This window comes from Oryzias latipes, chromosome 13 (genome assembly GCF_053564925.1).
Source record: "Oryzias latipes strain Hd-rR chromosome 13, Olatipes_Hd-rR_3.1".
Classification (NCBI taxonomy): Eukaryota; Metazoa; Chordata; class Actinopteri; order Beloniformes; family Adrianichthyidae; genus Oryzias; species Oryzias latipes.
In genome coordinates this window covers 26,762,257-26,789,814 of record NC_136249.1, presented here as the reverse complement: position 1 = coordinate 26,789,814, position 27,558 = coordinate 26,762,257, and the positions used below count along the sequence as shown (strand labels likewise).

Genomic DNA, 27,558 nt, shown 5'->3' with positions numbered 1-27,558 from the left:
CATTCAAGGTTCACACAAGATACAAGAAAAAAAAATTACATAGGGAACCAAATGACTCACTATTTACAAATTCTTTAATTTAAAAGGGCCTTTGTGATGTTTTTCTTAAGCCTTTCAGAGTAAACTATATCCATTTATATCATAATATATTACCTTTGGCACAGTAATGAACAATTTCTTAAATGAAACATTAGTTGTTTTTACACGCTCATTTTCCAACCTGGAAGTAAGACGGCTCGATCTCTGAGGCTCCGCCTATTGCTCTGTGTGGGCGCCGACCATTTCCTCACGTCTACCTAGAGAAGGCCTTGGCAGCATGTCTGTTTTTTGCCGACAAAAAACAAATAACATCCGAACTTTCGGAAAGATGGATGTGCATATTTTGCATAGAAAATGGAAATGTTTTTGCCGATCACTGCTAGCTCCATGGAGAAACTGGGTGTGTGTAAGTCTAGGGGCGGTGCTGGCAGCGCACCCTCTTCCTAGAATGGGCTCTTCCTCAATTTCATACGTATGAATGTGAGAATCCACTCATTTTTGTGGATTGGGAGGGGCTAGTGCTTGGAGCGCAGGTTTTGCATGATACAGGTCCTTTATTTTTCAAAAAAGGCAGGAGCCGTGAACTACAGATCATAGATGGAGCTGTAGAAGCAGATCCAATAAATATGCATCTGCACCATTGTAAGTCATTTTGTAAAGTTTTTAAAGCACATGAAAATCTGTTTATTTATTCTGAACATTGACTGTATAACCACTCCTAACCATTGTGCCCCCGTGCACAATGGTTCGTAGCTTAATTGGTTAATCTAAATTGTCCCTTGGTGTGAATGTAAGTGTGTATGGGTGTTTGATTGTGGCCCTGCAACAGACTGGCGACCAGTCTGGGGGGCTTATAAGTAGCTCACTCCTGATTGGCAAGAGTGGCTGCCTTAGAAATGTTGACTCAAACAAACTTGGGCCAATCACAGGTAACTGACGGTTTCTGGCTCCAACATGGCAACTTCTGTTGCCATGTTGGAGCATGGCTACTGAATTAACTTAATTTCATTGGATTCCAGTTCTCATATACAGTCGATGATTTAAACCTGGAATTTATTATTTAAATACAGATAAACCATGATGAACAAAGTACACAAGAACATTAAATCCCAGTGGAAAGAGAGCAGTGCTATTTTTTCCCCATGGTTGGTTGTTTTATAATTAATATTTTACAGTAGGTATTTTGTAGAGAATCTTTCCTCAGCTTTGGCAGTTTTGAAGAAACGTCTTTTCCCCCGGCTGTCTGTACCACTCCACAAATATGTGCACATTACATCTGGAGTGAGCCAAAAGAAAAACAAAAACCAGCAGAAGAAAACATGCTTCAAGACAGAGAGTCTGATAAAAAAATGAATAGTTGCTACATAGTGTAAAGTTGAGAGCATCAAAAACCAAAAGTATAAAAATGATCATGATTTCTGGGCTGAACTCGGCTTGTGAAGTCTGTTTGCCACATGCGAGTGGGCTTCGTTCTGCAAACTATAAACCACAGATGTAAAAGATCCACTCCTGCTGTTGAAACATAAAAACACATCCTGATTGTGAGCCTTAGCTGGAGTGATACATCACCCGGCTGAACAGCTGAGTGTGACAAACTGTCCCGGGCAGGAGTGGCCTGCCTGTCTTGAAGTCGGCTGAGAGGGGGAACAGAAGCTGTAAACAAACAAATAAGAGCTAAACAGATGACTTAGGGTGTATTCAGGCTGGGAAAATCCTTTGTTCCGGATCGAGTCCGCTTAATTTGTCCAGATTGAGACCTGAACCTTGCGTTTGGTCTGTAGTCAGAGTGGCATCATTCTGTTACGGACCAAAGCTAGTAAACAAAACCATGTGACTAAAAAATCTCTTCAGCCATTAGCTAGGAATTATGGGGAAGGGTCAAAACATCAAGAGAAAAATGGACATGCTGCGCTTTACAAATCTTATCGGGAGAGTTAACTTATTAAAACTTTATATTTTGATTACTAGTTTTAAACTTGGAGAACAACACTTTGCATTCGGCACGGTGGTTACTGGCAAGGAGACCTGCAATTGGGGGCTTTGGTAAATGGTAAATGGTAAATACCGGTACTTATATAGCGCTTTTCTACCTACAAGGCCCAAAGCGCTTTACAGTCAGACCCATTCACCCAGTCACACACACATTCACACACTTTAACTCAGAGGATGCTAGCAACTGTAGTGCTGAGGAGATGCCGGGTATGAAGGTACACTGCTAAGTGTTTCTGACTTATAGATAGTCGGAAAAAACAGTGAGAAGCAATGTGTGTCATGTTAAAAATTGTTTTAAGGAGCCTGAATTCATCTGATCACATTTCAATGAGTTGCTGTGTCTCATTGTTGGGGTTTTATGGAATTGTTTTAACAGAGAATTCTGTAAAGGAACTAGGGTAGATTTTAGGGTGACATCACATAAACGTGACAAGACACAGAAAAGCATGTAAGAAGCGTTTGCAGTTCCGTTTAAATAAACGTTCTAACAAACGTGGTGTGGGTTCTGGTCCTTGGTCTCGAGCGCTGACCTTCTTCAAATTCCATCTATGGGTGAGCCTGGTCATCTGGCAGACACCTGGTTCAACACTTCTTGTGGACCCCCACTGCTCTAGGGCGTCTTCCTCCTGGGTAGGGGTTGCTGGGCCCTGCCTTGATCTCACCTGGATCAACCATGGACTGGGTGGGCGGTTGTCTGGACCGTAGGGCAGGTCTGCCTTTGGACCCCGCCCGTGCCAGGGGTCGGGGTGGGGGGATCCCCAGAACTCCTGGGTGGCGGTGGTTTGCCTGTCTGGGGCTGGGGATGTTTTCCTAGGGCGGGGCCCCGCGTTGGGTCCTACCAGCGCAGCGGGGGGGCTTGCACTCTCTGTCCCCGATGCCCTCTCTCTGGCTATGGGGTCCCCGTGGCGGCCTGGGTGGCAAATGTGATTGCCCGGCGGGCGGTTGTTCTCTATCTGCTGCCGTGCGGGTGTTGGGGGGTCCTGGCTGGGGCTTCTGCTGCGGTAGGGGTCTTGGTGTGAGGGTGGCTGGGTACTCTCCCTCCTTCTTTTTACATTACATCATCCATTTTAGAAGAACATAAAGACCCACTCAAGCCCAGGTGCTATACCACCTTTGCACAAATAGTTTGAGTGATTAAATTAAACATTTCACGTGTGTGAACATCAGTTGTATTGTGATGTGTACATGTAGACATGTTTTGTATGTGGGCTTTTTTGGAACCCACAGGTATGTTTGTGGCATTTGGGTGTGTGTGTGGACAGGCCCCGCCCCCTTTTAAATTCATATTACTTATAAACCTGACTGTAATGATTGTAAACATCCAGCAGCTTGTTGCTTTATGCTGCTTCACGGTTCTGCCCCCCCCCCCCTTTTTTAATCACCTTCCTACACCCCCAGGCATCCCTCTCTCCTCTTACCCTTCTTTTCTTTTCTGTCCGGTCCAACAAAAGACTGTTACAGATATTAGTAAGATTAATAAAGTTTAGCCTAAAATAAAAAAGGGGTTTATTTAAATATACACCTAGTGTATCAAATGTTTCATAACCCCTATTGTAACAGTAAAATATGTCCAACACAAGAGGCTTTCAGCTCTCATCTGTCTGCTCAGCTGCTGGACAGGACAAGTTAGAAAAAAAACATTCATTCATTCACTCATTTATTTCCGTTTGCCTCTTTCGGGGTCACGGGACTGCCGGAGCCTATCCCGCCCACTTATGGGCGAAGGCAGGGTGTCCCCTGCCTTTGCCCATAAGTGGGCGGGATAGGTCGCCAGTCTGTCGGCAGTCTGTCGCAGAAAAAAAACAAAAACGAAATAAAAAAAACATTCTAACAGATAAACAGTTGGAGCCTTTTTATATTAGATAACACGACAATCGTTGCTTTACATTTGTCCGCGGTTCATCTGTTGCTTCATTCCTACCCTGTTTACGTCGGCTATGGTGGCCGTTTTGGGAACAGATTTTATTTAGACTGATAAATCTCAGAGTGAACCGAAAGCTCAGTCCGATTGGAAACGAACCGAAAGCACCTTGAAAGATGGGCCCCAGAGCGGTTTCCGTTTCCGGACCAGCGTCTGCATGGGTGTATTCAGACTGAAAATATGCTCCTGGGTTTTTTGGGGAAAAAGAACTCTGGTCCACTTAAAGCAAACTACATGTGTCCAGTCTGAATACACCCTAGATATCACAAAGCCCAAATGAGCTGAGGAAATCACAATGAGCGGAACTTGCAAATGCATGTGTCGTTTAGTGTGCACTCTACAGCTTCAAGGACTTACTGCAAGAGGTGGTATGCTGAGCTTTGACACCAGTGTAGGCAGGAGTCACCTGACGAGCACTATCACATGGAAACAGCAGCTGGCAGGCAGACTGGACGACTGGTGCCGCCATCTGACTTCATCCACACCTCCTGCCTCTCACACTGAGCATGCTCAGAGAGCAGACACTATAAAGTGGGCATTCTAGAAGCTGCAGACTGACAGACACGGACAGGTGAGGCAGGGACAGCTTAAAAGACTAAAAATAACAGTAGAAGAAGCAGAAAACAGCAAACACAAAGGCTGACAGATGGAAATTTAAAGAGGAATTAATGCAAGTCGAATTCTCTTTAGCTGTAGTTGAGGAAGCAGAATTCAAAGTGACAGAGCGGGGAATAGTTGTCAGAAGGGCCGGCAGAGTTTTATTCATTTCACTGATCAGAGAAATGTTTTAAAAGCAACATTTGCATTAACATTTTAAGCATTTTAGGCTCAATAAAAAGCTACCACAGCAAAAGGTCCTGGATCGATACCAGTATGAGCCTTCACAAAGACAAAAACTACCATTTTATCTCATGTCTTTGTCCTGAAAAAACGTCCTATAATTTCAACTTTCAGCATCAAAAGTTGTTCATCAGCTGTTTCCTTTTTATTCAAACTGGAAAAAAGCAGCAACAGACTATAGGAGCCATTATGATTTTTGCTGCAAGGAAACAACCTCAACCTTTGTTTTTCTTAACATGGATTTTTAAAAACACAGGTACAAATAGTTGTTAATCATCTGACAAGGACTAGGTTGGATTTTCCCCTCAGTGGAGGTGATGAACCCCATTCTGTGAAGACTGAAGACGTTGAACTCTGTTATACAAAGCTTTTAGTTGGGCAAGTTAAAGCAGCAAGTATTTCTTAGCAAAGGTTGCAGTTCAAACAAAACATATACCCAATTACAGAAGATAAGTTGAAGAGGCTGCAAACCCTGCACAAACACAACCATATAAAAAAAAGATGTAAAGCAAAGTGGAAAGAAAGCTGATCTGGTAGCATGAAGGTAAAAGACTGGGAGGTAAACAGAGGACAAGACTAAGAATGCAGATAAACTAGAGTTTGAAGTGTGTTGAAGTAGATCAGATTAGAGGAAACAAGTGTGTTCAACGGTCACTAGAAGCAGAGACAAGTGACGACATCATGGGGAGAAAGCAGATGTACAGCGAATCATCGTTTTCCACCTCACTCTATCATGGACATCTTCTAGCCTAACATTAGCCAACTTCATGTCCTCTGTTAAGACATCCATATATCTCCTCTTTGGCCGTCCTCTTGCCCTCCTGCCAGGCAGCTCCATCTCCAACATCCTTCTACCAATATATCCACTATCCCTCCTCTGAACATGTCCAAACCATCTCAGTCTGGCTTCTCTGACTTTGTTGCTAACACAGGCAACATGAGCCGTCCCTCTGATGTACTTGTTCCTTATCCTGTCTGACCTGGTCACTCCTAAGGAGAACCTCAACATCTTCATCTCCGCTACCTCCAAATCAGCCTCTTGTCTCTGTCTCACTGCTACCGTCCCTAACCCATAGAGCAGAGCTGGTCTCACCACTGTCTTGTACACCTTTCCTTTGAGTCTTGCTGACACTCTTCTGTCACACAACACTCCTGACACTTTAAAACACGTTCAAAAATAAGACTGTCATACAAAAAAGATAAAAACTGTGGGTTAATTTGTACATTATTTGTAACTATAGACAACAAAAAGCTATATTCCGGCGCTGCCCTCCAGCACTCCTGTAGAAAAGAGGAGTTCTGAAAAATGCAGCTGTGACTCAGCACTGAGTTGCACATGGTCATAGGGTTAGCGCTTTTGCCTTGCAGCAAGAAGATCCTGGTTCAAATCCTGGATGTTCTCCCCATGAATGCGAAGGTTTTCTCTGGGCACAACAGTCCAACAACATGTCACATAGGAAAACTGCTACATCTAAAGTGCGCACATAAGGGGGAATGTGTGGTTCAACAGATTAGTGACCTGTTCCAGGTGTGCCCCGCCTTCACCCAACAGAAGCTGGGTTAGCTCCAGCAGCCCCGTGACCCCAAAAAGGGATTCACTGGGTTCTGAAGATGGATGGATGGATGGATGGATGCATTATATTGCTCACATAAACACACGTTTACGAGAAGAAACTTTAAAAAAAATGTAGGATAAATACTTCCTCCTTTGTTATCATCAATGCCAAAGTGAAAGTTTTTTGTACAGAAGGTACTTAAGCATGAGCTTGACATTTCATGAGTGACTGAAAATGTTCTGAGGCTTGTTTACCTCACCAGGGACAGGAAAAAAAACAACAAACAGTGGATGCAACTTGTGAATCCCTCAGGGAGGAAGCAGAGCACATTCCTCTTTCACCATCAGTGCGAAACTGACTGGCGGTTAAAGTTCCACAACTTTCGGTTGTCTAATGACAATGTAAAGCAGCTAAAGAAGACAGGCTGCAGTTTGTGCTCGCTTTGAAATGCTCCAGGTGAGCCCGTCTCATTATGGGCAAACCCTGTGCTGGTGTCTGGGAGAAAATCACCAGCGTTTTCCCAGAAACCAAAAGTAAACAAACGCACTGAAGTCCTTGAGCACCAACTTTTTTTGTTCTCAGCTACCTATAAATCTTTCCATAAGTCCTGTCCAGGTTGTATTTTTAGTCTGACCCTTTCAAATCTGTTGTTTCCTGTTATATACCCTACAGACATTTCCCAGAGAACATGGCATTGTTTTGAACGGATTAAAATTCATTGAAGATTATATCTGCTCCAGCACAACAGAACAATGCAGGGGGGAGATGTGGGGGTCCACCTGTCAGAGTTCGATGAGGCAGCCACCCACCCATTCTGATCAGAGCCTGTTGCATGCCATGAGCCCAATTAGAGGTTGAGCCACTGAGAGAAGGCGAGCCGTAGATGTAAGAGCCTGCACCTTTCGCTCTGCTCAGACGAGTGCGACAGTGGGGGCAGGACCGACAGCCCTAAAACAATCCTTTCTCCCCGCATGTTTGGGTTTTATTCATCACAGGGAAAGAAATACTCGATCAGCTAGCTTAATTTCATATTGTGGACTGAGATGTGCTGCTCTCAGTACTTTCCAAACTGTCTTTGGAAAACATTCTGAGTCAGCAGCGGGAAACGCAGCCACTCAGCAGCAGCAAGGCTTTCTCTGGCAGCAGAGTGGGCTGAAAGCAGCCCACAGGATCTGATCTGTGAATGGCCTCCAGTGCAGTCTGGAGTAACAATGTGGCTCATCGATGAAAACCTCCTTTGTCTTCGGTTTTGCTCTCGGAGGAGACCCTACACAAAGGGGGTTTTGTCATGTTGCCCAACCTCTGGTCTTTTTTCGGAAGCTCCGCCATTCACCACAAACAAGTCAAATGAGTGGCCTTAAGGTGATGAAGGAGAATGAGCTCTGCTTTTACTTTACTTACTGTTCATGTTAGACAAGTTGATTTTTGTTTATAACAAATCAAAAAGTGTAAGGCAAATCTCCCCATGTTTGTAAGTCTAAGTCTAATCTAAAATATCCAGTGCAAATCACGACAGAGAGTTTCTCTAGAGAAAACTATCTGTCAATAATGCAAGCATAGAATATTCATATTTATTTACAATTGATATAAAGCTTAGTTACAAATACAAAAGGGTTTTATACAGAAATACTCCTTATGTGTCTGAAGATCCATGAGCCCCTATTGTAACAGTAAAAGAGGCCTCCGTTTGCTCTGCTGCTGGACAGGACGAGTTGAAACAAAAAATGCATGCAGAGGGGTCATTTTGTCTAAGTTCTTCTGTAGCTGATCAAAGGTTTTGAGTCAGTTTGAGTGGAGCATGAACTTTGTTTGGGACTAAAGGAAATTTTTTCACGATATTTTCACTCCTTGCTTAAAGGAAATCCTGTTTTGCTGTAAATGGTGTCATCATATAAATGCAGGTATTTACTTGTAAATAATATCGTTTTTTCAAAATCAAAAACCTTAGCTAATGGTAAATCATTGACAAAGTCAAGGAAAGCTTCAGGTTTGCAGCATTTTTTCAACTAATTTAGAATCCTGTTGCTCAAACAGGTTTGTGTTTGTTTCCCAGAGGCCTTTTCACCTCCAGAGGTGGCTGTGGCCCCCAAAGCTTTACGCTCTTCACGCTGGGATGGAGGAGTGGGAAGGCCGCCGGACATGTGACAACATTTTTTTGTTGAAACTGCTCAGCACTCTCCCACCCTCTGCAGTATTTGATTATTTCCAAACCCATGAGCTCAAACAATTTGTCTGGGCTGCTCAGTCAGCTGTGGTCTTTGATGCAGGCTTCCCGGTGCTTAGGTTGTGAGCTTCAAACCTCTGACTGGGAAGAGGAGCATGCAGGGATCTAAAAACAGGCTTTCAATGACCTTGATTGAAGAAATATTAAAAGTCAACAAGCCGCTGGAATAAGGAAGAAACAAAATGCTTCTTTTTCTTGAAAAGTTTGATGCTAAAACCCATCCTGGTGTCAGGTTTTTCTTTTGGGTGGGGTCTTCAAAGAATGTTGAAATAACCCACCGCTGTTTTATGAGGTAACACAACTTAACCCATTTGCTGATGGATTCATTAGCTGTTAAAAAAAAAGGCCCTTGCAGCCATCTGCCAAAAAACTGAAGAACGGGAAAGAAACAAGCAGTAACCCAAGCCCACCAACAGCATTATTTACCCACTCTGCCTGCACAAACATGCAGATGGTAGCAGTGATGGATTAGGATGGGGTTATCCCAGTCAGCCAATGCTGTGATAATAGTGAGAGCTTTCTGTCCGGACAGTTGTGGACCCTGAAGTGATGAAAGTGAAGTCCGAAAAGGGAGTTTTCCACCCGGAATGCCACAAAGGATTACGTATCTGGTTTCTTCTCCTTCCCTTAATCTGGACCGGAGGGGTAGATTGTCTCTTGCCTAAACAACTCGTATGGGTAGTGTTTGTGGCACCTCCAAAGCCAGGTTAACACTGGGGATTAAACCCAGGCACTTAAGACTGGGAGGGTCTGGATTAGGGATGCCATTGTGAATTCCTTAGTAAATGTTCTCAGGGCATAATTTTGGTGTGAGAAGTTCACCATATTCAAGTAGACGAATCCCGGTCTTTGAGGACTGAAGGGCGACAGCAGGGATTTCTGGGTGGCCGGCAGCCTTGAAGTTGGTGTGCACGCGGAAAAAAAAAAAAGCCCGCTTTTCTCTGTGAGCTGGTGATTAAGAGGGTGCCGAGTTGGACGGGATGAGGAGTCGTGTGAAACGGGTCATTTAGTCTCTACACAGGTGTGGAACGGTGAGGAGGTAGTAGGTGACAGAGATGGATGGTCTATGTGCTCAACAACTTTGTGTGGGACTTGTTTCCCGCCATATCACCTCCTTCTACAAGTCTTATTTTTCCGTTTAAAATATAAATTGAGGTAAAATGCAAAGTATGTCTAAATCAATAAAATTAACGGTAATAGCTCACAGAATACGTCATCCTTCTTTTTCTCAACAAAATTGTCTGTTGATGTGATCATGGAGTTATGTTTGAACTCAAACCCAGAGGGTTGCCAAACATTTATTTGATGCTTTTATTCAAACATTTTAGCAAGTTACACAATTCAGGATGAATACCACAACGGTTTTAAACCACCTACCTCATGTTTATTGTCTGGTCTCGAAGTTTCAAAGCGTATGGAAGAAAAAAAAACTCAGTAAACTCTCACTAGAATTTTATTTCGGTTTTGTGGCAGATTGGATTTGTCATAGAATCTTTCAATCAGTGATCATCTTTGGGATTGCAAAAAGATCTTCTTCTTGTGTGTAAAATAAAACGAAAAAATTGGTATTTTGTGCCTAAATAAACCAAACATGTCTGCACCTCTGTATTTCACTTTCTAGTAAGCCTTGGAAATGTCAAAAAGCTTCAGTCTTCCTGTTTGAAGACTTGACCTTGTTCTAAAACAGGAATATGGCCACAATGATCAATAATCTCATCTGAATATAAATGTTCCTGGAGTTTAGAATATCAAGCAACCGAGATGCATCTACATTTTCCTGAGACTGCTTTTTGACAGAAAAGAAAACTTCAAAGTGAAAATGCATTTGGTCATTTCCACTGATTTCACAAAGAAGTGTCAGAGCAAAGATTCAAGTCTTTGACACAAAATAAAAAAATAGTGGCTACTTTAAAGTAGTAATAGAAAAAAAACAAAAAAAAACAAAAAATCAAGAGTAACATTCATTTTCTAATTACTATTAAAGATGTTGTGCCGAAAACTTCAATTTTGATCAATCAGTGGAAACACGTGAATTAATATATTAATGCTTTATATACTCATTAACTTAATCTTGTTACTGTCATTGGCTGTTACAGCCACAACCGACTATTTTCAAACAGAAATAAAGTTACATTTATTTTCACCTTTTCTTTGAATTAATGTATGGTGAAATTCCACATAAGTATGATAGCTACTTTTCTTTTACTCTTTTTTTCCAGAAAATTGTTTTGTTCTTTAAGCAAATTAGTTCCAAGCTAACAGTAAGCTACTTTTATTAAAGGCCCACTCCGACCGTCTTTTGAGCTTTTTAAAGCATTCCCAGTGGTCTTTTAAGTATGATTATGCCATTTTTCGTTAAAATAAAAAATAAAACTGTCATTTTCTACGACAGTGTCTACAGAGCAGCAGTAGTTCATTTGAAATTTGCCTCCGAGTTGTAGGTGGGACTATCGGCTCAGAGCAAGTCCGCCCCCTTTCCCCTCACCATTGCTGAGAGCTCAGAGGGAGCAGGTGGTCTACCTAGCATTTTTTTTTTTACAAAAATAACACAAATATCTCTCTTCAAAATTGCATTTTCTTTTCTCCTCCTGATTTACGATTTGAATAAAGAAATACTCAGAAATGCAAATCTGAGCTTAGTTGTCTTAATCAGAAAAATGCATTTTGAAAATACCAAAAACCCCATTTCAATTGGAGTGGGGCTGTAACACTAAAAGCAGTGAAGAAGCACAATACATCCAAAAAAGGTTTTCAGGATTGCAGTGCTGTTTCCAACTGAATTGCTTGATTGTAGCAATCTAGTTAGAGACACTGTTGAAAAACCAGAATTTTAGGAAACTCATTGGCATTAATGGTGGATTTATTTCAAAGAAAGAAAAACAGCAAAAACCAAAGTCTACCACCCATTCATCTGATTCTGTGTGACATCAATCATTCAGGGAAACAACATAAAAAAAATCATTGGTCACAAACTGACAATAACAAACATTAACTGCAATGAAAACCAGAACAGTCGTCTTCGTGAGACAAGAGCTGCTTGAATGTTTTTAACTAATATTCCATGAAAAAACACAAAAAATACAAAGAAAATTACTATGCATTATAATAATAATAAAAAAAGCCAGAATATTTACAGGAAAACAATATTTTCTTTGAATCTGGCTTGACAAATTGACGAAAAAAACTTTGTTTAACAGTAATGTTCTCAGTAACCAAGTTGTTACATGTGTCCTTTCAAAATGTATAAAGCTTGATAATCAACCTTTTGTCTGTTTTGATGCTTTCACAACAACAAATCTTAAATAAGGAAGATGTACGTATTCCAGGGACACAACCTGTCCCTTTCTTTGTAATGATCATCCATTACATTAATGCTTCTGTACTATCAGGTTTAGAGTCTGTGCACTGCTCAGCCCATTAAGGCACCAGCTATTCAGTAGGGAAGACCCGAAAAAAAAAAAGAAAACTGTACAAGAACATTAGAGGGGAGCAGCTCCTTCTCCCATAATCCTATCAGGTAATATTTACATGTGTACAAACACTAGTGAGGGGAAAAAAGGAGGATTGCCGGCAGCAGCAACCAGCCGGCAAAAAGGATGACGCTTTACAAAAATTATTCAACACCTCTGCTGGTTTTGTTTTGCCAAACAGCTTGTCAAAGTGAACAGCGAGGTTGTTGAAAAGATCACTTGGGTTTGGAGCAGAGGCACCAGTTAGCGCGAAGCAAACAAGCAGAAGCTGACAGCATAACAACAAATAAATAAAAGTGCACACAGACACATATGTGTCATATATCATGGAGTAGGAGCACCACTGCCAAGCGTGATGAAGAAGGATGTTAAAGTTGATTAAAAAGCTGAGGGTTTGAGGTGAGGACTGCTCTTTGAATGTGGGCAGCAGTTGCAGATGTGTGGAGTGTGTGAGGCGCTGAGGGCGAGAGCAACTTAAAGAGATTAAAGCAGTTTATTCTAAGACTTTTAAATCTTCCACCATAGCCCTGGCATGAGAAAATAAGGGTGGAGGAGCGCACCCAAAATCTATAAAACCCCTCAATAAGAAAGGAGATCTCCAAGTATAGCCGACATGCTGCTGTGATCTGACTAAAACACACAAGGTCTGTTTTTTTATCTGGCAGCAAACACCCTCACTGACTGAAAGAAAAGAAAAAAAGGAATCTTCCAAGAGTTTTTTCCTTACTTTTTTGGCAAAGGTTCTTTTGATCTATGTGTCATTTCTGAAAGGAAAAAAAGAACTCAAGTAAGAAGAAATTAGTTTATTTGTGATGTCAGCTGCTCTGTTTCAACTTTATTCCCGTGGATGTGCTGCTTTCAGCCTTTGGGGAGTCGTCACAGACACTTCAGAGTGTGGATCGAGTTTCTTTTTTTTTTTCTCCTTTCCATGATTGCTGTATGTTCAGGAAAGCCAAACCCTTCCATTTTAGCTGGTTCGGTGGTGAGGTCAGCTGCTCACAGTTTCCAAATCAACAGAATATCATACTTCAAACGAGCTAAAACTGAGGCGTCAGTTAGTTTTCCGTTGGTTAATTGTGATCATAAACTACAACAGTGGGGCGTTGAGCGGGAGCGCTGAGACCGTCGGTGGTTTGTGGGACCACGTAATGTCCGACGATGACAGCCGTCCTGGCTCCATCTGGTATTTATAACGCGCCGCTTTGATCTTATATCATAAAAACCTATAATGACCAATCGGTGTTAGTTTTAGAAACAGAAATCTGAGCACAGTAAGGAGGACAAACGGAAAACACTGATGCAGCTTGATATCATGGCTTAGTGGAGAAGGGTTATAGTAATAATTACCAACAACTGTGATAACATTTGGGCTGAGGAAAAGTTACAAGATGAAGTGTGTGGATTAGCAGTTGATATGCTGGATTTTCATCTAATTGACTGACCAACAACAGTTCAAATGAGATGATATTTGCAGGTTGGTTGTGAGTGACCACTGCCAGAGTGCGCTCTGTGATGGTAACATAAAAAACAAAAACAAAAAAGAAAAAGCAGTGTGGTCCCACTGTGAGGGCTGCAAGGGAAACGCCTAACTGGTTTTATTTTAAGCCACATCCAAAAACGCCGCCGCGCCACTGAACTGGCGCGGCGGCGTCGCCGCTCATCTGTTGTGAACATTCAGGCTGATATGTTGGAGTTCGATCAGTGAAGCTCTGGTACCACACAGACCAATGAGTGTCGGAAGACTGAGCGTGGAAAAGCACCACTGGCGATCAGCTTCTTTTTTTTTTTTCACAGCTACATTTCAAACTTTGCAACAAGAAACAAAACAAATCCCCCAAGATGTGAGGAAACTTAAGGCTGCATGTTCTGATTGCGGACATTTATCCAAAACATCATTTACAAAAGCTACCTGAGATTCGTGTGCGACAAAAACACAACGGTCCGAGTTGACAGCTCATTTACTGTAGCCATGGCAACTATGGGTGTCAACAACTTTGGGTACATTTTGGAAGACATTAAAGGGAAGCAGGGAGCGGAAATAATTCTCGACATGAGAGTTGCATCTGCTTTACCACAAAAGAGATTCTAGGAGGTATGATGTGTTGCATAATCCATGGAGAAATTCTCCCTCAAAGTTTGCAAGGGGGGAAATTATCAAAAGCTCTCCCACCTATCAGATCATATGTCCCTTAGTACAAAGGTCTCACAGTTCTCCCTTTAATTCTGGAGACTTCCCTTTCACTAAATGATACTTGTGCGTCAAAAAGTACAAATAAACGCATATATTTAAGTTGAAATACTGGCTGCTGCAGTGCTGTGTGGAAATGCTCAGAGCGAGCGGCAGAGCTGCCCAAATGTCACTGAAGTTGTAAGATGTTGTGGGAGGAGAGCTTAATTAGTCAGGGGTATAAATACTTTACTAACAAAGAATCTGAACACCCGACCTCTGACCTCGGAAAAGCAACAGGTGCAAACACAAACAAGCAGGAAAGCCTCCTCAGTGGAAGAGGATCAGTGGAAACACAGACACACGCTTAAGCAAACACGGGCATTCCAGCTCGTTTGTAGCTCTTTGAAACGCTACAAAAAGTATAATACAATCCACGAACACATCCTTAAGGTTGAGTGGTTACAATCGAGGCAGAACAGTGTTGTTCAAAGATCTCACTGTGGAAAATCAAGAAAAAAAAAAGGTGAGATTTCATTTACTCTTCAACTGAAATGACAAGTCCTTCAGTGAAATCTTGTCTCCTCAGTCACTTGTCCTCTTTCTCCAAAAAGATTTTTCCTCAAACGTACCACTCTCTGCGTGAAATCACAGATCCGTCCATGTGGGACACGTAGTCGCTGTCTGTACCGTTGTCATAGCAGTCCTCCGGAATGTAGGGGGAGCCGTTGTTCACAATGGGGCTGTGCACAGGAGGCCCACATGGGTGCATGTTTTGGGTGGTGTAGTGATTTGCGTAGTAGTTGTCCTCCTTGTTGCCCATGTGGCCGTCCCCCCTGTTGGCCCACTCGTCCATATCTTTCTGCTCAGGGGTGTAGTCCGGGTAAATAATGTCCCCCCCCAGTTTGGGTTTCAGTTCCTGGCTGCCTTTGCTCATTTTGTCGCCGTAGACCTCCTGCAGCTCGTGCGGCTGCAGGACGTCCAGCTGAGACTCCTTCTGCATGTCAGAGGGTCCCAGGTACTGCTTGGTGTAGTAGTCTCCCCTGAAGGTTCTCCGCTGGCGCATGAAACAAGCCCCCCCAAGGATCAGCAAAAGGACCAAGAACAGAACCCCGCCCACGGCTCCACCAACTATAGTACCAAGGCTGCTCTCGTGGATGGAGGCCAGGGTGGGGGAGGTGGACAGGGCTCCCCACATGTCGAATGCAGTGTCAGTTCTGGAGGTGTCGCGGCGGGGAGGAGCCGTGGTGCTGGGCGCTGCAGTGGTGGGGGGAGGATCTGCAGAGCAAACAAGATAAAAAGATTTCAACTAAAGGAAAGACGGCAAATGCAGTGAGTCGTCATTTAGGAGGAGGAGGCTGCGCTTTATGTTGTGTAAAACCTGACAAAGCAGGTGAAAATGTTTCATTTACATCAATTCTGCAGTCTCCCCCCTTAAAAAAAGGAAAAAGGTATGCCGCAATGAAAAAAAAAAAGGGGGGGGGGGGGTCAAGAAGAAATTAGGTGTTTGAGAGAGACAGCTGGGAGGACATGCTCTCCTGACCATCTGAGGAAGGGTGATGAGCTCTTCCCCCGTTCATTTTAAACCCTGCTATGGGGAAGACATGTGAGAGCATGAAGCCCTGATCGATGTGCAGTTCCTGCATCTGATATGTCCTGCGGTAGCCGGCTCTTATGATAGCAGCGAGAGCTGCAGGGGAAAAGGGCTGCGAGGAGCTCAAGGTCAGGATAAGTGCCTCCATGCTGACCTGCAGCCTGATAACACTAGTCAATCAGTCTACAACACATGAAAAGCATGACTGAACGACCAGACATGCTGAGTTTAACTAAATCAAGGTTGCAGAACTCGTTTCTTTTTTTTTTTGTTCATTAGCCAGCATCAATACAATGCAACCTTATGCATGTTGCAAGAATGTGCACCCATGCAATTGATGACACGGACAATCAAAGGCTGCTGAGACAACTAGGAATGTGTTGCAGTCACATCAAACAGCAAGAAGGGGGAGAAGAAGCATTTTTGAAGGAACCTGGTAGTCTCCGCAGGGGTGGTCCGGCAAGAGACTGCATGCAAAAGATGCAATATTTGACAGGAGAAAGTAGATAATTGCTCAGTGCGAGTCTGTCCTGGGCAGGATGTCAGCTGTGCTTTCATTTGGAGCAGCACTCCAAAAGCCTGTACACAGATGGAGCCTGACTGTCTGCTTTGGGATTCCTCCAGCTCTTTCTCCTCAACGCAGAAAAACCAAAAGAAGTGTGTGTGTTATAGTAATATGGGTCCTGAAGCAGCACTTGCTATGTTTGGAAAGGGATTCAAAGGAAAAAAAAAAAAGAAAAGGCCGGCAGAGTTTTTGAACTCCACACCCAAGCGCCTCAATAATGAACTCAACCAGTGAACAAGAGAAAGACAAAAACTGGTGATTTTTTTTACTTCCTTTATGAGTATTTCTTTAATGATCATTAAATCTGACTGCAGGGAAACCCTGTGATGAATCTCTGAACAATCCCTGTAACCAGTTATATCATTGACTCATTATATGGCATGTTGTGACACTGAAACCTGACCTCAGGGAGGCTCAGGAAAAGGCTACAAAGGAGGCCAGTTTACTGAACCAGCAGGGCTGCATCTTCCCTATCTGTTCATCTGATGTTGCCAAAACCACAACACTGAAAACATTTGGTAACAATACTCTAGCTGCACTCCATGCTGCCCTTTTACCTGAAAAGTTTGAAAATAAATGTGAATGTGGACATTGTAAGTCACTGTCCCATGGTCTGGGTGAATCCTCGACTCCGACTGGCTGCAAGGTGTGGATTAAAATTGATATACCACACAAAAAAAACAAGTTCCGGTCACATAGCCCAAATGTTTTATATCACTGCACTGTCCCAGTATTCCAATAATCAACATAAAAAAAAATGGTTGTCATACCTTATTCCACAGTTTTTCATAACAGTATGACCGTGGAAAAGAAGAGTGATTTCATAGTTTACTTTAGCCTGTTTGGTTAATTTGATCTTTTTGAAGACTGGGATGCAATGCAGCAGAATAGAAAGAGAGAAAAGAATCTAAGGAGGAGTAAAAAAGACACAAGGATGAACTGAGCTATTTAGACTTTTTCTTTGAAGCAAGCTTTTGCTTCATCATCTGGTCAAAAACAAGTGGTAAAGGTAAACTTTCATTCTAAACTGATGCTTTTTTTTAACCTATCATGACAATCAGCTTATCGTTTTCCTTTACCGCCACAGTCACAGCCGTTACCATGACAGAGCGTCTCACCACTTATCAAATAGTGCCCTTTTTGTGAAAGAGTGATTTAAACCTAAAAAACAACAAGATTAAAGTACTAAAATTGAGTGACCATAACATAAGCGGGTTAATGCCCTTTGAGGTGTCCATTATCAGAAATTAACCGCGTTGTCCATTAATTTCTGATAATGGACACTTCGTCGGGCATTATCCCTCACTCAAATTAATCTAACTGCCGAGAATTTAAGCTTTCCTGACAAGACTTGGCTGTTGAATAATTATATGCAACTTTATTTTGTGTTTATTATAATGTTTTTAGCATTTTCCTATTTGAAAGTCTATGATATACTACGGCTTTAAAGAACAAACCATCCTATATATTGTTATTGCCAAACCCAACAGTGACAGAATATTGGGTTTTTCTAAAGGCCAAAAGCACAAATAAATGTAAATAAGTCTATATTAATATGGAGCTCAGTTCTGCATTATGGTCCTGACAAAATGATCAAAGAAATAGTTCAAATTTAAATTATAACCACGGGAATGATGCATAAAGCTTCATTGCTTTCTAAAATAAACTAAAAAAATGAGAAAAAGTCAACAGTACCTTGTACCCAGAAATTTACATCTTCACCGCGGAGGCCGATTTTATTCATCACCTCACAGCGATAGATTGCAGAGTCATTGCGCTTCAGTGGGCGGGTGAAGGCAAGAATATTATTTGAGATCTCAACACCGTCAGGCATGGGTCCATCCAACCTGAACAAATTAAGCACAACAATGTTTTTTGTGTGTGCACTTAAAAAACAACAACTTAAATGCTATAATGCATAAACAATTCAAAGACATTTTTTAATTAGTTAAAAGCTTGTGACCAAAAGAAATAAACAAATTTGCCCAAATTTACAGATGTTGCCAGTCTAATCTGTTCAATATTTCTGTCTTTTAGGGCAAGATGTCTAGAGAAAGCAGGCAGAGGTCCAGTGCTCCTCTAAAGTGACATAAACTTGGCCAGGACGGTCTTGCAAAAGAGATTTTTAATCTCAATGAGTTTTTTTATCCTGGTTAAATAAAGGTGAATAAAAATAAACATAGTTTGAATGTATAATTGGAGCAGGGAGTCCTCATGAAAGGTGTAGAACATTAGACAGCTCAAGTCGCTTCTAAAATTATACTGTGCACCCTTTATAGATGCACACTCGGGTACTTTAAAAATATTTTTAAATGGATTAAAAGCCTGTTAAAAATGGAGCCCAGAGAGGAAAATTGCTGCTGATCTTCAGGGCTACTCTGAGTTTTTTTCCGCTTGGATCAGTTCTGTTGCGTCATTCCTTTTTTGGTTTTTTTCATTTAGATGCAGCAAAGTCAATATGTTAATTATTTACTCCAACGAAAATTGTGTTTTTGGTTTTCCTAACATGTTCTTGTGGCATTCAGAAAATTGCATTTCTGAGTATTTCTTTCTTCATATCATTGTTAATCAAGAACAGATGACAAAAATGTGCTGGAAAAAGGAGCACATTTGTGACAGAAAAAAACATGCTGGGTGGCCACAAGCTCCCTGCTCTGCTTCATTCTGATGCGTCCATTTGCAGACGACTAGATCCATGTAGGTTGTTTTCCTGGTCTGCCATTGTTCGCCATTGTTGTTGCAGTAATGTTATGTGGGAGTTTTGGGGGCTGTAAGTTAGCGGGAGAGTGTTTTAACAATTAGTTTAGTTAGTGGGGGCAGAGTTGATCCAAGCCCACGGTCCCGCCTTCCACTCAGAGGCGAATTCCAAATGAACTCCTGTCGCTCTGCAGAAACTACAGTATGTCCTAGAAGACGAAACAGGTAGTTTTGATTTTGACTAAAAACGACATAATCATCATTAAAGAACCACTGGGAACGTTTTTAAAAATGGCTCAAAAGATGATTAGAGTGGGACTGTGGTTGGCACATAATGCACATATTTGTAGTGTTGATCCTTAATTTTGCATTCTATTTTGCATAACTTCTTTAAATGGACATTTTCAGATCTTATATTCTGACTGCTTAGTAGTTTCTCAACAGGAAGGCTTGTGATGGTGATACTGACCTGATCCATGTGAAGCGTTGGGCGGGCGGGTTCGCCTTGGCATCACACGTGAATTTCACATTTTTTTGGCCCACATACCAACTTCTGTCCTTTCCTTCTACTGATACTATTGGTGCAACTGTGTGATAAAACAACAAATAAGGATCATGCAGTACAGCACTTTCTCCAATGTAATGAAATGTACAGCTTTTAAGGCTTTGTCAGGTCCCACCATTGCAAAATGTGTTATGTTTACCAACATGACTTAGTTTTATTAATTTTCCCCCCTAAAGACATGAGAACAGAATCACCTATTGTGATCACTGCAGACGTATGACAGATGAACATTTCCAGAAGGAACAACGCATGTATTATAAGCACAGTAACAAGCGCTGACAAAAAAAGCTCTGAACAGGACTGCAGTCCAGGATCTGCTGGCGAAAGCAAGTCACAGGAACAAATAACTAAGCCTGGACTGGTGGAAAGTTAGAAAATGATAGACTCACTCAGGCGGCAGATGAACCGCAGCTAATATTAAACTCTACTCGCCTCATCCATGAGTTCGAAAAAAGAAGAAAAAAACATCTATCCCTGCACATGCAGCTTTATTAAAGTACTGCAAACACACAGATATCCAATTGTTCTCTTTAATTTCTCTGGAGGACAAATGAGGAACTCATTATTGTGCAGAGAAGATGCCTCGACACACTGTGTTCGTTGACCCTTCTCGTACAGTTCAACGCTGAAATTGTGCTTCTTTTGCACTTAAATTCCCCCGTCTCTGCATTTGACATGATTTATTGAACTAAAGTGGCTCTCTCCTCCTGTATTAACCTTCGTTTTTGTGCGTTTCCATCAGCGGCCCCCCAGCAGCACTCCTGCTTCTGCTTGTGTTGTTCTACAGGCCTGATCAATATTTCTTAAAGCACCTTCATCAGCCAGGACTCACAAAGGCTAAGATGTTGCTCACTTAGGATGTATGCATTAGAGAGTATGACATTACAGGCCCCTATAAAACTCTTAGCAACCCCTCTGGGTACTAAAACAGCAATGCACAAGTTCATATTGTTAAAGTATACTTCAACATCTAGAGTGGTAAAATGTAAGCTATAATGATTATTTATGACCCTTAATGTTGAAGTTACTTTATAAATGCATTTATATGGTTGTAATTTGAAAAATAAAAATGTAAATCTAACTAAATTTCAATTGTAAAGCTTAAAAATAACTTTGAGTTAAAAAGTTGCCACAATTAAACATTCACAATTTTAAATATAATTGTTCAAAGGCATAATTCAGAATTCTTTATTGACTTACACTGAACATTTAATGTGTAGGGTATTTTAAACTCAGTTTGCAGGGCTGGGTGGCGCACCACACATGTGAGCGTCTTCCCCTGGGCGTAGCTCTGTGGCCGCCACATGTAGCTCACTTGCACGGAGGTGGTGCCGTTGGCATCATCATGAGTTTGGGTCACCGACTGTCCAGACAGGTCCGACTCCCAGGAAACCTCTGCCTCGGGACGGCCACGCTCAGCTATGCAGATGGCCACCAGAGATTCGTTCCTTCCCTCTAGCAGAGGTGTTGAACCCGCAGACACGTACACTTTTGGCTCCACTGTTTTAAAAGTGAAATGAGGAGTGTAATAGAGAGGGGAACAAAAAAAAGGAAAGATATTGATCCTTGTCTGTATATTTTTGAATAAATAATGTGCGGCTGCCTCAATACACTTAACTGGCAAAAGAACAAATATTGACTCCTTGCATAAATTAAAAATTGATGAGGTTTTATATCCAGTCATACAGGGAAGATGAGATTATTCTATTGATGTATGCCAAACAGAAAGTGGGCATGGGGACAAAAACACTTTCAAGTATCTTAGTCTCCATCTTGAGAAATCCACCAATCCATCAACATATCACTTCAGAAACAGACAAAACAAAAACCACTTTTTGTTGCGCATTCATAGACTGCATGCCACCAACGCTGTGTTTGTGTCTGACTTTGTTGTCCTGGAAGATGAGGAGCTGTGTCCTATTTCTGTTGTCAGGGCTGCTGAGCTGGAGTGAGGTTACACCGCTTCCCTTAAAACAACTCCAGTTTAGGTATAACAAGGATTTTTTCCCCCCGAATAGAGGAATAACAGATCCATGCAAGAGTAACCAGAAGACTACAACCTTAAGAATAAAAGCAGTTGATCTGAGCTCTGAAAACATTACCCTGACATTAAGACATTTATGATATATTTAAGAGTAAAAAAGTCATAATAACATTGTGTTGAACTGCCTTCAGCTTTTATTACAACATGAATTTGACTTGGCATGTTTCAGTGAGATTACGAAATAACAAGAGTTGCGTTATTTGTTTGGCAAGATCCTGTATAGATGGTGATAGAGTTGGAAGGGTTTTCAAAACTTTGCCAAGATTCTCATCAGAGTTAAGGCCTGGATTCTGTGGTGACCAATCTATACATGAAAAATATGCGTTATATTCCTGAAATATCAAAGTCAATCAATTCTGACTTTGGCATCTTTAAATGCACCATCATGGGGGGAAAAAACGAATGATGAAATGATGAAGCAAAGTCATTTAGTGGATACAGATATCAATCTTATCTAATGCTTTGAGAACATTTTTGAACGTGGATCTGACCAACTGCTGTGATGTTCTTAGGGTTTTAGAGTAGACACTAGGCAGGATGGCTGCATGAATTTATGTCTGCATAAAGCAAGTGTCCCACTCATGGACTGAATAAGAGAACTGGACTGAGTAGAAAATGGCTTACTTCTGGCTCCAAAGAAATTAAGTCAATTCAGTCGCCATTTTTTCAGGATACAAAGATTGCCATATTGGTGCCAGACGTTATCAGTATGCAACGATTCGTCCGAGTGAGTGAGCTTCTTGAAAATTCACACCCCAATCACTTGATCACAGATTCTGGAGAATCTAACGGTTTAAATATTGGATGTGAAGCCAGCAGGCACCACATACAGTACAGACCAAAGGTTTGGACACACCTTCTCATTCAAATGAAGGTGAAAGTATGTCCAAACTTTTGGTCTGTACTGTAACTTTTATATAGGCTTCTGATTGGCCAGTTTATTTCTTGAATAACTTGTACTATAGAAAAAAAAATAAAAATGTAGGATTAGCAAGAACATGTTAAATAAAAAAGCAGCAGAGCAAGAACAGTTATTCTGACAAATAGCTGTTTATTTCTCAATTGAAGTCTATGGGATTTTGGCTTTTTGAAACCACCAGGTACTTCTTCTTTGAACACGATGAAGGAGGGGTCGATGGTCCAGCTTGATGTGGATGCATCATAGGTACATCCACATATCCTTCAATCCTTATGCACCATCACTCTCGAAATGTGTAGTCACAGTAACTGTGAGATTACATGAAATAAATTTTGATAAACTGGAAGGAAAAACAACACATGGGCAAACTTTTCAACTAAATTATTTGAAAATTATTATTAAAAACTATTGCAACTTTTAGGAAAAACGGCGGCACCATAGTTGGCAAGGTACACTCCCTCCTTGAGCTTGGGTACCCAACAACAGCCACAACAACCAAAGATACGCTGAGCAAGGCAGCAACTAACCTGAATATCTTTTCTTCTAGAATGAGCACCCGCCAATCTCGACAGTAACGGTTAAGTGATGTACCACCTGAAAGTCCCCTGGAAACTGTGAATGAATATATGGGGCAATTACCAATATAGATTTGTGTGTATTGATATTTTGAAGTACTTTTTGTCTCATTACGTATATACCTATATATTTTCAAAAATAAATTGTAAGCTTTTATTTTGTTATTTTGTCCTGCTTTTTCTTTTTTACTGATCCGAAAATAATGGAGGTCCCTCCATAATCCTTTACATTACAAAATGCTTTCATTTAAAGCGATTTAAAAGTGAAAAACACATTAGCAGAAAATATAAGCTTGATTACCCTGCCTAAGCACACCAATCCAGAAAATGAACCCCTCTTCTTAAAGACATCTGACATCAGAATGCCAGAAAAACACATTTCTATACCTACTGCCACCGTTCTTTGTCCAAAAATAACCCACCATCTCGTGCAACTTTTGCAGGGAGTGAATGTTGTTCTCTGTGCTCCACCCCACATTCTTGACTTGCTTTTCCTTTTCCTTGCACACTTTTGAATTACACACAGTAGCTCCTCTATGCTGAGGCGAACTCCTTGAAATATCAGAGTAAGTAAATCAGGGAGACGTGTTAATTTGGAGTGGCTGTCCAAAAGCGAAGGGAACTCTATAGACAGCTGGAGAAGTGTTGAAAGGAAATGAATAACGATTTCCTTTCTCGAAGTGGGCTGCAATTTGCCCTTTCTGGTCTTTTTAAACACTGATCTATAAATGCAGGGAGAAGAGTGAATATAGAGAAAAATGTGAAGACAAGTGCGTTCACTGGAAACTTAAGTTGCTCTGAATTAACAGAAACATTTTGTATGGATGCTTTTGGTTTGAAAAAAGACCAAAACAAAAGTTTGAATGTGTGAATGAGGTCGAACATGGCAAGGAAGTGAAATGTGTCGTCATGGGCTGATTTTAGTCTCCTTGGCAGCCCCTAGTTTTCAAAATAAGATGTAAAGATAAAAACAAATATAGGGGTGTGAGTCATATTATAGGGAACCTGGAAATAATACGTCAAAGCAGAAATTAAACCATTTCCTGACTAGGTTTTTTCAGGAAGTTGAAAAATAAATTTTCTGCACATCCCCACCGTCAGATTGTGTACATGTCTTTTTGCTTCATTTCCACATTTAACTTTCAGACTTGACTTAAACTAGCAACCAGAAACGACTTGAAGCTCACATCTCAATGACCCTAGAGTCCAAGTCAATGAACTCTGTCTAATGAGTTACTAGAAAAAATAAAAAATAAATAAAACTCAAACAACTAAATTGTAAATTATTGGCTAGCTGAGTGAGACAGCTTATACTCTTAGTGTATGCCTGTACATTATCATGTATGATGATTAAGAGTACACATTATTATCTAAATACAACAGCAATAAAGATTTAAATCAAACTTTTTTTGCGCCAAACAAATAAATCAACGGCTCCGTAGACTTCCACGAACATGTTAGCAGAAGAAAACAAAGGGGCAGTATATCCACTTACTTCATGGAATAATTTCCTTCCTGCCATTTACCCTTGAGGTCTCGCATTGTTCAGACTGAACTAACTATAATGGTTTAGGCATGTCCTGTTAAAAAAAATGAATATACACTTTATGGACATATAGTTTTTTCTCTCATGTTTCTGTTATTATTCCAGATGTTTGTATCAAGAGTGCGACCTCCAAAATCATGTCAATGCTGACTGCACCTGTTAATCATTACAATGTGTCGTGACTTTGCTTCATCATTCACAGGATCAAATGTTTCATTGTTTAGCTTTAGTTCATTTGAAAGGAATTTACATGCATTCCTGTTTTTTTGTGATATTCACAGTATAAACACGAATCAAGTCAGGAATCTGAGTTGAACCTTAAAAATAAATACATAAAAAAGTGGTGGATCCAAATGAGAGTACATTTTGATGAAGAGGAGTAAAGCGGACTGCATGTGTGTCTCAGAGTTTTACATGCGTGTCCATTTACAGACCTTTTACAAGCACAGGAAAGCTGTATGACACACTTGGGGAGAGGGAAATCCCTCAAAGTAAATAATATGGACGTATCAAAATATTTTCCAATTGCAGTCCAGTTTAGTAGATTTCCACAGGAAGCGGTTTATGGGTCACAGCCAAATATGAAGGTGGAACTACATGCTTTTTAGAAAAGTGACAAAAAAAGTCTCATTAAAATATGGACGAATCAGAAACAAAGCTGAAGAAGCCAATGGGGAATATCAATCTGCAGACCTTATATTAAATACTGAGGGAAAACAATGCTAGCAGAATGCAAAGACTATGTTTCTTTACATCTGAAATGTAAAGAAGTGAATTGGGTTTCAGGGAGACAGTAAAGGTGTAACTGAACTCTGAAGGATCCCAGACAAAGGCACTTAATGTGCCTCTCATTAGACATCAGATTCTTTCTGTGTCTCCATGGACAGGATGCTGCTGCCTTTAGTGCTGTCTCCTCATCTCTGCAAAGGATCCCATTAAAGCCTGAAATAAGGGCTGACCTCAGAAAAGCCCCTTTTCCTGAGAGGAGAGGTATTTGACCACCAAATGACACTTTTGCATAAAACGTAGCAAAAAACATTAGTATAAAACAAATAAATAGTACTTGTGTTAAGCAACACTTCTTATTGTCTTTGTGCATTAATGGGGTCGGTTTTTATAAGTTTCCATTGGTCAAACATTTTTACTAAAATGAACATACAAAATACAAATTTTAAAAAGTCTTTAGAACAGATGGAGGATTTAATGGGACCAAAGTGATTTATAAATATATTTGCTTAAAAAAAACCTTGTACTTTTCTTAAACTTCCAGTCAGGCAACAATAGGAAAAGTTTTTAAAAATTGAATTTCTTCAAGTAATAATCTGAGTGTTACCTAAAAAGAAGAGTTGTGGACTTTTGTTTTGAAAGTCCATTAAAGACCCACGCCGATGGAAACAGAGTTTTTTGGTGTTTTTAACATGTTCTCTTGGCATTTTTCTGATGATGGAGAACACATTTAAAGGCACCTCTGAGTATTTCTTTATTCGTATAATTGTGAATCAGGAGCAGACGAAAAAAGGCTGTTTTATAAAGAGCTTATTTGCGATGTAGAAAATACGCTGGGCGGGCCTCAAACTCTATTCTGCTCTGCTCCACAATGGGGAGAAGAAGAAAAGGTTTCTCTGCTGCAACAGTCCAGCCAACACAGCGCAGAAGTGAAACTATGCTGAAACTATGTCCAAGAAAACTAAACAGGTTTTTTTATTTTAGCTAAAAGTGGCATAATGATAATTAAAAGACCACTGGGATCACTTTTAAAAAGATCAAAAGATTATCAGAGTGAATTTTAAAGGAGATTTTTTTTTTTACATATTTCAATAGAAGTCGACTTCACGCACAAATCTTCTTCTCCAACATTCATATTAAAGTCAAAGGCTGCTTCTGTGCGCTGGTGAGCTGAGCAGACACCTTATAAGTCACACCTGTTCTCGCACAGCTCCCTCCTTGTTTCCCATTTTATCAACGTGCCATTTGCACAGTGAAACTGGATCCAAAAACAAGACATGCGCTACCAGCTGAAACAAAAACTGAGGCGCCCAGGGCACCAGGTGATGAAAATATTGGTGTGTGCCGCCTGTCAAAAGGTCAAGAATGGTGACCATAAACTAGGCTGGGAACAAGTGGCACCAAAGTCTATACGTCCCACACAATGATTTTCAGACAAGCAGTGATGTAGTGCATGACATCATTCATTTCTGAGCCATTATAGACTCAAACTGCTTTGAAGTCCCATCTGAAATGAATCACATTCACGGCTTGCAAAAGGAAACTAAATAAAACATCTTACATTAACAGACTTTGAAATTAAACCCTCAGTTCCTGCGGAACACAAGTTATAAAGAAGAGATCACAATTTCTGTGGCACACAGCTTTTCAAGAGATCTGCAGGCAATTTAAGATAATCTCTGGTAATACTTTACATACTGGACATACTTTACCTAATACATTGACAAAAGTTGATGCTTGTGTATTGCCCAGGGGAAAAGTTGCCACTTTGCAGGTGTAGCTCCCAACATCTGCAAAACCCACTCCTTCAAGGGTGATGGTGGCATCTCGTTGTGAAGGTGAAACAAATGAGATGCGCTTGCCATAATCTGGAGAGTAAGAGGTCCCGAACACAGGATTGAACACTGCCAGGGTAATGGTGCCTGATGGAAGATTACGCTCCCAGGAGCTCTGTGTGAGGCTGAGGTTGGAGCCCACTTCGATTATGCAGCTAAGCGTGATGTTCTTCCCCAGCACTGCGTTCACATTTCTCTGAACCACCACCTGATTACTGCTCACACCTGGTGGAAGAAAAAGAAAGAGATCAGACGCTGATAAACCACGGGAAGGGATCACTTA

General features: G+C 41.0%; 1 protein-coding gene across 2 annotated transcripts in view; it reads right to left on the bottom strand.

Moving 5' to 3' along the window:
- The window catches only part of si:ch211-149e23.4 (uncharacterized), a 76,497-nt gene that overhangs the window by 28,871 nt on the left and 20,068 nt on the right, over nt 1-27,558 (bottom strand). For both annotated transcript variants that reach the window (XM_078929569.1, XM_078929570.1), the window contains exons 2-5: nt 27,153-27,500; nt 20,831-21,130; nt 19,535-19,652; nt 18,064-18,215 (exon numbers count right to left, since the gene is read on the bottom strand). In XM_078929569.1, the coding sequence (XP_078785695.1) occupies nt 18,064-18,215; nt 19,535-19,652; nt 20,831-21,130; nt 27,153-27,500 (918 nt within the window). The remainder of the gene's footprint in view (nt 1-18,063; nt 18,216-19,534; nt 19,653-20,830; nt 21,131-27,152; nt 27,501-27,558) is intronic.